Here is a 9878-nt window from a genome sequence, read left to right on the forward strand (position 1 = left end):
GGGGGGGGGGTGTCTAAAAATCGTTCTCCATGACGGACCCAAAAAATGTTACCCCTTCCTCCATTTTGATAATAATTTGTTATCCCAGTAGTAATTTATGTTAGCACGGAATATTTTATGGGGTTATTTGCTGCCATTGGGGAAAATGAATGATTATGGGTAACATTAAATGAGTTTCTGGGTTTTTGTTGGGTCCAATTTTACATAATTCTGATAAATATACAGTATACACCCCTGATAGCTATTTAAGTAATTAATATGTTGGATTGTAATGTAATACTACCAACCCTTGTCTATAACAAAGCTAATATTGTTTATTCAAATATGCAACCTAGTAATGTAATACTACCAACCCTTGTCTATAACAAAGCTAATATTGTTTATTCAAATATGCAACCTAGGCAATCAACGAATTTGCTATACTTTGTATCGACGTTAAATTGTATAATTCTTCAAATCGCATTTTAAATTTTTTTCAATAATTATTAAATCAAATATAAATCTTTTTAAATTAGATTTAATTTCTTCATTTAAATGATTCAGTTGCGTTACATATAAAAAGAACTTTATTATATTCCTACAAAGTTTTTTGAAGGAAACGCTTTTCTTGCCAAAGCTTTGCGTTTATTTAACTCTTGATATTTATTGCGTAATTGCGTAGACAATGAGTAAATCTCCGAGTAAAAGATCTTCCACACCGAGCCCTGACAAAACGAAGCAGCTTAAAGGAAAATTAATAAACACACTTAAACTTCAGAATCATGTATTCACTATGCTATACTATACTATTGAAAAATCTAAAATTTTCATGCAAATATTTTTTATTTTTTTTTGTGAGGTCCCACAATAAATCTGGGCCAAACTGGTTTAGACGTTTTGGCGTTTATCGGTTAAAAACGAACAGACAGACAAGCAAAGCATATTTATGGACGTTTACAAATATTTTATTTTTTTTGTGAGGTTCCACAATAAATCTGGGCCAAACTGGTTTAGAAGTTTGACGTTGATTGGTTGAAAACGAACAGACAGACAAGCAAAGCATATATATGGATGTTTACAAGTGAAACTAAGTAAACAAAGTGTATGCAAAAATCCTAAAGTATTCTGTTGGAATTTTAACCAACGAACCTAAATCTCATCAATGTTATTTTTTTCAGCAATTTTATTGCAAATTCATCAAATTAATTTTGTCCATTCCCCTCAGTTCTAGGGGTACCATTTCATTTTGATACGCATCCATCCTTGAAATACTTAGTTTGACAAATTTCTTGTTTTAATTTTTTGTATTCTTAAAACTTCATTGACCGATGACCCATGAGAGGTGATTTTTATCGGTCGTTCATTTTTACTAGTCCTTCTAGTTTAGTATATTTGATATTTGTACTTCGTTAGTAGTTTTGTTTGATGCATTGCATTGGAACCGCACACTATTTGCAATCCAAGGAACCAAAATATTTCGGATCCAAATCTGGATTCTTAACACTGCCCCCCCCCTTCTATGTTTCTAGATGATCGACAGTTCATTAGATTCTACTTAAAAGTTGCTGAAAGTATTATTAAATCTGTTAAAGTAGAATTGTTGCTGAGTCCAATGAGTTTAAAGAAGGCGGGCCTAGGAAGCCCACCCAAAAAGAAACCTAAACTCTGGAAATCTAAATGGCAGTTGGCAACTTTAGGNCATACCTTGGATCATACCTTAGATCATACCTTGGATCATACCTTGGATCATACCTTAGATCATACCTTGGATCATACCTTGGATCATACCTTAGATCATACCTTGGATCATACCTTGGATCATACCTTAGATCATACCTTGGATCATACCTTGGATCATACCTTAGATCATACCTTGGATCATACCTTGGATCATACCTTAGATCATACCTTGGATCATACCTTGGATCATACCTTAGATCATACCTTGGATCATACCTTGGATCATACCTTAGATCATACCTTGGATCATACCTTGGATCATACCTTAGATCATACCTTGGATCATACCTTGGATCATACCTTAGATCATACCTTGGATCATACCTTGGATCATACCTTAGATCATACCTTGGATCATACCTTGGATCATACCTTAGATCATACCTTGGATCATACCTTGGATCATACCTTGGATCATACCTTGGATCATACCTTGGATCATACCTTGGATCATACCTTGGATCATACCTTGGATCATACCTTGGATAATGCTTTGAAACAGGAAAAAATATAAAATTAAACAAAAGGTATTTTACCTCAGGTTGATTAATCATGCTATTTTATTTTGAAGATTGTACACACAACAAGGTTAAAATGTATGTAGACGAAAACTGAAAGAACGGATAATAGGATATTTATATAATTTGATTTCCGGGCGAAAAACTTCAACAATGTTTAGTTTGTGTAGAACATGTACAATTTACATATTGTAGGGTTCCATCAGTGTACGGTGAGGTGCCAGTACCCTCACACTCCGGGAACCCCCGTGTACACAGAGCTAGAACTGCAGCTGCTAAACCTAAACATGTAAACACAACCAGAAATAAACAAAAGGTATTCAATTCTACGTTTATGCAATTTTCGTCATTTTATCCGATGCTTTTTTAAACATGCACTTAAAGAACAAGAAAAACACAACTTACAACAACAAATTTACATATTTAGAAAATTATAAAAATCTAAAATGAAGAGTCAGGGGTGTATTCACTTTACATTTTTAAAAAATCGTCCCCCCTCTTTGATCATTTCTCCACTAAGAAGTCAAAGATATTTGTGCGAATGTTCAATGATTTTTAATTGGAAGTAAACGAAATTCGGGAGCAAAATTGTTAAAAGGGCGAAAAAACTTGCCATTTAATATTTTATGTTTAATTTATCTGAGCCCAAAAATTCATTTATTTTCCCTTATAAATAATATATTTTCCCATATAAATAATTTATTTTCACTTATAAATAATTTATTTTCCCTTGTAAATAATTTATTTTCCCTCATGAATAATTAATTTTCCCTAATAAATAATTTATTTTCCCTAATAAATAATTTATTTTCCTTAATAATTAATTTATTTTCCCTTTTGAATAATTTATTTTCCCTTTTGAATAATTTATTTTCCCTTGTAAATAATTTATTTTCTCTTATATAATTCATTTTCCCTAGATATAACATTTTGTATAGACCCCCTCCCCCCCCATTCCTGAATGTGACAAAAAAATACACATACAATTCACAGCTGTGCTTTAAAAATAAGATTTCCCAATTTTTACCAGGATATAAAGCCGGATATTTAAGATTTTCTACTTTTTTACCAGGATCTATAAAGCCGGATATTTCAGATTTTTTAATATTTTACCAGGATTTAAAGCCGGACATTTAAGATTTTCTACTATTTTACCAGGATTTAAAGCCGGATATTTCAGATTTTCCACTATTTAACCAGAGCTGAAAACTTTAAAATGAGATATCCTTAATCCCGATTACTCAATCTGAGTATCCAATAGCAATACTTTTGATTTTCTTCTTAAACCGTTCTATCTTAGTTATAGTAGAGAAAAATCAAAAATTAGAGTCCCTCCCGTTTCTGTATATTAATCTTAAATGACGCGCAAAATTTCAAATTTATCGGCTTCATATACGCGACTCTGATTGGTTGGATTTTATACACTTTTCAGGATACAAGTACAAGATTAAGTTAGTCCCGAATTAATAAAAACAGAGGATCAAGCATTAATCTCAATATCCACCATTCTAAAGTTTTCAGCCCAGGATATAAAGCCAGATATTTAAGATTTTCTACTATTTTACCAGGATATAAAGCCGGATATTGGTCTGGTATCAAGAAACCTCTCATCTCAACTACTTGGTGGCAATGAGATTAAATTCAACCCTCGTCCACATTCAGATCAGGGACATAAACATTAATTTGAGGACCTTTGAATCATTCAGGGTGTTGTGTGTTGACTAACATAAGAATTCAGGGGTGTTGGTAAAGTGTTGAATAACATATAAAAATTCAGGGTGTTGAGTGTTGACTAACATAAAAGAATTCAGGGCTGTTGAGTGTTGACTAACATAAAGAATTCAGGGGCGTTGAGTGCTGAATAACAAAAAAGAATTCAGGGTGTTGAGTGTTGACTAACATATAAGAATTCAGGGTGTTAAGTGTTGACTAACATATAAGAATTCAGGGCTGTTGACTAATATATAAGAATTCAGGGCGTCCACGTTCCTTTTTTAAAAAAATTGCTATCAAAATATATATTTAATATCATTTTTGGAAAACGCAACTTGACCAAAATTCCAGCTCAAAGATGTTTCTGAAGTCAGAACGCTTGTGAATCGCGTGATATAGCATTGATCTCCATCATATGCAGACCTACGGGTTAATTTAATTCAGCTTCGATATCCCGTAGTTGTCATATCCTGCAGGGATAAATTTTATTGTGGGGCCAAGCATTGATGCTCAAATTCAAAAGCCTCCATTATTGGATATCAAAATCAGGCGTTCAATAATAACGATACTCAACACAAAGTTCCGACATGTCAACAAACCACCAGCATCCATACAAAAGAATTGAGATGCTATTAATAAAATATTTGTGTTTGATGCAGGAAGATTCATTTATTTATCTCCGGGAGCTACCAGCTGAACTACTGGAGACAGTCATGAGCTGCGATATCAGGGAACAATCCAATCAATCAATCAATCAATTTGGCAATCAGTTGATCAATTAAATAATCAATTAGTAGAGTAATTTGAGAAGTTCCCCCTTTCTCTTTCTATTTCTTAAGATTTTTATATTTAGTTCAATTAGATTTATTGAATTCAAGGATCAATCAATCAATTTATTGATATAATGTTTTCTCTCTAATCTTAAAATAGACCAATAAATCTCAATTTCAGGTTGAATTAATAAAATAATTAACAAAACTTCATGAATGTATTTTTATTTAGATTCACATGAAAACTAATAACTTAGCTCTAAATTAAGAATTCTAGCCAATTATTATTATAGAGAAATACGTGTTTATTATTGGAAATGTTTTAGATATAGTTTACCACAACAAGGGCTCCCAAACCCAAACCTTCCGTCCAAACTGGTTTCAACCAGACATGTACCTGCTCCCCAAACAACCAAACCTGTGACGCCAACCAAACCTGTCCAAACTAAACCTCTAGTTCCGTCCAAGCCGTTAAACCAGGTTCCTTGTAGTCCTTCCTCCTCTAGGGTTGACCAGCTCGCTAGTTTACGGACTAAGGTCGGGTGTAAACCTGACTCTGACCGGCTTGAAGATATCCGGGCTTGTATAAACAACGAGAGGATGAGTCCCCTGAAATCCCCCGGAGCGTTTAGTGAAGTGTATGTAAGATTATATGAGAGTTTTGCCCAGGTTACAATAGCTCCGAGTAAGACTAAGTTGGCCGGGAGCTTGAGTCCGGCCTGTATAGACGAGATTATTCAACTCTTAAACTTTGTAGCCTCGACAAGAATGTACAAAGCTGTTATATTAACAGGTATACAAAATAAAACAAGTGCTTTAGATCGACTTAATTTTTAATGCGAATTCGCCCTGGAAAAAATTATCCGAATCCAAAAACAAGATGTCGTTAAAAGCAAACATTATTAGAGAGTTGCTGAAGACAAGGATGAGAAACAAAGTTTTAAAAATATGCATTGTAAATCGTGTTTATTTAATGTTAAGTTCTGGTGTTCCATGGTAGAAATATGTTTATGTCATGATATAAGTTTAATGAGTAACAGCCGTTTTTTTCATAATTGTGGTCATTGGTTTTAGTTTTAAATAGAATTGATATTTCGTCTTATAATGTCTTCAGAAAAATTGAAAAATTATTTCCGTCAAGTTTATTATTGAAGTCTAGGGAATGTATTCTGTCAAGAGGTTGATATATTGTATTATTAAAGTCAACAAAATGTTCTCTGTCAAGAGGTTGATATAATGTATTATTAAAGTCTACGGAATGTTTTCTGTCAAGAGGTTGATATAATGTATTATTAAAGTCAACGGAATGTTTTCTGTCAAGAGGTTTTTCTAATGTATTATTAAGGTCTAGGGAATGTATTCTACCAAGGGGTTGATCTTATGTATTATTAAGGTTTAGGGAATGTATTCTACCAAGGGGTTGATCTTATGTATTATTAAGGTCTAGAGAATGTATTCTACCAAGGGGTTGATCTTATGTATTATTAAGGTCTAGAGAATGTATTCTACCAAGGGGTTGATCTTATGTATTATTAAGGTCTAGAGAATGTATTCTACCAAGGGGTTGATCTTATGTATTATTAAGGTCTAGAGAATGTATTCTACCAAGGGGTTGATCTTATGTATTATTAAGGTCTAGAGAATGTATTCTACCAAGGGGTTGATCTTATGTATTATTAAGGTCTAGAGAATGTATTCTACCAAGGGGTTGATCTTATGTATTATTAAGGTCTAGAGAATGTATTCTACCAAGGGGTTGATCTTATGTATTATTAAGGTCTAGAGAATGTATTCTACCAAGGGGTTGATCTTATGTATTATTAAGGTCTAGAGAATGTATTCTACCAAGGGGTTGATCTTATGTATTATTAAGGTCTAGAGAATGTATTCTACCAAGGGGTTGATCTTATGTATTATTAAGGTCTAGAGAATGTATTCTACCAAGGGGTTGATCTTATGTATTATTAAGGTCTAGAGAATGTATTCTACCAAGGGGTTGATCTTATGTATTATTAAGGTCTAGAGAATGTATTCTACCAAGGNTCATACAGTTTTTAATAGTACATAGCATAAATAATTTGTGTTATGAAGTCTACTTTCATTGAGATTAAGACTTATTTTGTTTTTCTGAATTTCAAATGGATGTTCTGCACCCCCTCCCTCGTGGGACTTATTCTCATTAATCTACAAAAACACTAGGTTTGCTGTTTTAGAAATGTTAATTTTCCGTTTCTATAAAATAGTTATTTTCTTTCATAATCTTGGAAACCGTTCTTAATATATTATTCGGTAGTGCATCAGCTGTGTTGGGTTCAAACTGTTCACAGCGTACACCGCTATTAAGAGGGAGTCGAGTGGATTTAAAGATAATAAAACAAACAGCACTTTTACTCGATGAACAGTGTTTCTTTGTAAATCGGCCATATCCCTCTTTACATGAAGGGTCACTTGAAATTACGCTCCTTTGACTTATTATATTTTTCTAGTAGTGGTCCAGAAACCCCATATCATAGAATTGGCTTGTCAGAATAATAGTGTTTGGGTTATAATCTTAATTTCGGAAAAGTTCAAAGCAAGAAGAAATATTTTTGAAAGTCTATGAGAGCGTTACATCAAGTAGACGCTTGTAAAAACAAAGATATCGTCCTTTTTCTGTAAGAAAAAAAGTACACGCTTTGACTTCTTGTCTGCAGCATAAATCTGCATAAACCACTATTTGAAACTACCTATTTTCAGATAGAAAAACAAGGATATCTTTTTTGCTCAGTGGAACGTTTCAAAAGTAACGTTTTTAATTGGGCACGCTCCCTCTATAAATGAAGGGTGACATTATGTCGACAGTACTGAACAGTTTTCACTGCGATACGGTTGAAAATAATATTTGCACATTTTCAAATAAGTTTTTAATTTCAGCTGTAGAGAGATTGATCTTCGAACTATCAAGGTTTCCTAAAGTTGTTGTGGCTGCGGTGAATGGTGTAACCTCAGGTTTAGGTAAAACTAAAAACAAACTTTTTAATATTCTTTAAAAAAAGTTAATATGGAAAATCAAAAATGAAAGTTATTACGGAATTTTGATGTAATTAAAGATTTGGTTTAATTGAATTTTTTGGAAAATTAAATGACTTGTGGGTAAACTTTTTATTATTAGTGGAAAAAATCAAGAAAAAAATGCAAGATAAAATTACCTTCTTTCCTGGCCGTCACTTTTAAAGGTTCTGAGTATTAGGTGGACTAGAAATCAATTTTAAATCCTTGTAATGAATTATGTAATCATGCTAGTAATATCTTTATTATCTATGTTCAATTTATCTATCTTATCTATGTTTCATGTTGACCCTTACCGACCATTCCGGTCAGTTCTATTTACCTGTATTAATAAATTAGTAATCGTTGATTTAGACGGACGTGTATAGAGCCTTGAGTTTTGGCTAGAGATAGAGTCAGTGAGACTAAAATTAGACTTAGAGTCAAGTACTCTCGGGACCTAGATTTATTACATCCTCTTTTTTTCCACTAAAACATAGCGTATAAAATTTTTACATTCTTTTGTTTTGCAGGGCTGTCTTTGCTTCCTCTCTGCGATATTGTTTATGCATCGGAGAAAGCGACATTTAACTCATTCTCAACAAGGTGAAGTAAATAAAAAACCTTTGTCGAAAAAGTATTTTTTCCCCCAGAAGTTAAGTAGGTTTGCCCTGAGTGGATTTTTTTCTCCCCAGAAATTAGGTAGGTTTGTCCTGAGCGGAATTTTTCCCCCAGAAGTTAGGTAGGTTTGCCCTGAGCGGAATTTTTTCTCCCAGTAGTTAGGTAGGTTTGCCCTGAGCGGAATTTTTTCCCCCAGAAGTTAGGTAGGTTTGCCCTGAGCGGAATTTTTCCCCCCAGAAGTTAGGTAGGTTTGCCCTGAGCGGAATTTTGTTCCCCAGAAGTTAGGTAGGTTTGCCCTGAGCGTAATTTTGTTCCCCAGAAGTTAGGAAGGTTTGCCCTGAGCGGAATTTTGTTCCCCAGAAGTTCTGTAGGTTTGCCCTGAGCGGAATTTTGTTTTCACAGTTTTATGCTTTGAATTGAAGAAAATAAATTGTTTTAAAGGAAAAATTAAAAGTTTTTGGGTGAAAATATTAAAAAGAATAAAAATCGTGCCTGTTTATGTCCAAGTTTTCATTTCCCCCCCCAGGTCTTCAAAATCATTCCCCTGGGGGGGGATTAAAAAGATATACATCCCTGCTGCAATCTGCAAATAAAGCATTTGTGCCAACAAACATAAATTTTGAAGAGAAATCTTACGCACTGTGAGTATTCAACTTTTCAGTGAATTGATAGAAAAAAGTAGAAGAAAAATCTTGAAAAGTACTGTAATTACTGTAATCCGGAGAAAATCATTATTGGTATAACCTGGTGTTGAATTCTTTTAAACAGGTTGACTCTCTCAAAGCATACATGCCACACGGGTTAATGGCGGGAAGCTCGACACTGGAGCTCAACGAAACATGGTTTGCTGTACATTAAACTATGATATTATTTTGAATGATAACAATAATAATAATAATAATACTATTTAGGTCGGATCCTGACTTCTGTAGAACTAAAGAATATGGGTTTAGTTAATGAAGTTTTCCTCGGTGGCCATCTTATGGAGGAAACTATTCCAAGGTAATTTTTAAACCCTACATGTTCGATTCACAACAATACCTTTTCGGATTATGATGAATGTGATACGTTTTTTATCTCCCTCAAATCTTCGAAAATACCTTCTCCTCGAAGGGAAAGGGGGGAAGGTGCAATTCTTCAAAATATATACCCCTAAAATCTCTCTAGCCTTTATACAATAAACTTAAACCAGAGACCGCGATTTAAAAATCTCGGGAAAATACGGCTCGGGTCTAAGCTGTCGTTGAGCCTTATTTACGGCTCGGGCTTTCGGATTTAAGTTGCATCTAATTTTTAACAGAGTTTAGTTCATTAAACCGGTTTAATGTTGTAGTTGGCGGATTTTCATAGTTGGAATTGGCGCATTCCAGGTTTTGATGAGAATAAGACCCAACATTGAGCCTTATTCTCCACTAAAACCAACCAAGGTCGGTTTTATTTTCATTGGGCTTATAGGCTTCAAGGGTTCCCAGCTAGGCTATAGTTCCATAAGCAGAATAAAATCTCAAGG

The 9878-nt window shown here is 33.8% G+C and overlaps 2 protein-coding genes across 2 annotated transcripts in view; one reads left to right on the top strand and one right to left on the bottom strand.

The window, feature by feature from the left end:
- Positions 1-1683: 1683 nt before the first annotated feature.
- LOC111716461 (adhesive plaque matrix protein-like) lies at positions 1684-2273 on the bottom strand (the record flags this gene model as incomplete). Its single annotated transcript, XM_023491915.1, has 2 exons — positions 2256-2273; positions 1684-2210 (listed from the first exon to the last, which is right to left on the bottom strand). Coding segments are annotated over exons 1-2 (545 nt in total), but the record flags the coding sequence as incomplete, so codon positions are not given.
- Positions 2274-2560: 287 nt separating this feature from the next.
- The window catches only part of LOC111716462 (malignant T-cell-amplified sequence 1-like), a 16635-nt gene continuing 9317 nt past the window's right edge, over positions 2561-9878 (top strand). Inside the window, 2 exon segments of the mRNA XM_023491916.1 lie at positions 2561-2567; positions 2758-2760. The gene's annotated coding sequence lies outside the window, so the exon portion shown is untranslated.

Source organism: Eurytemora carolleeae, unplaced genomic scaffold (assembly GCF_000591075.1).
Source record: "Eurytemora carolleeae unplaced genomic scaffold, Eaff_2.0 scaffold1893, whole genome shotgun sequence".
Classification (NCBI taxonomy): Eukaryota; Metazoa; Arthropoda; class Copepoda; order Calanoida; family Temoridae; genus Eurytemora; species Eurytemora carolleeae.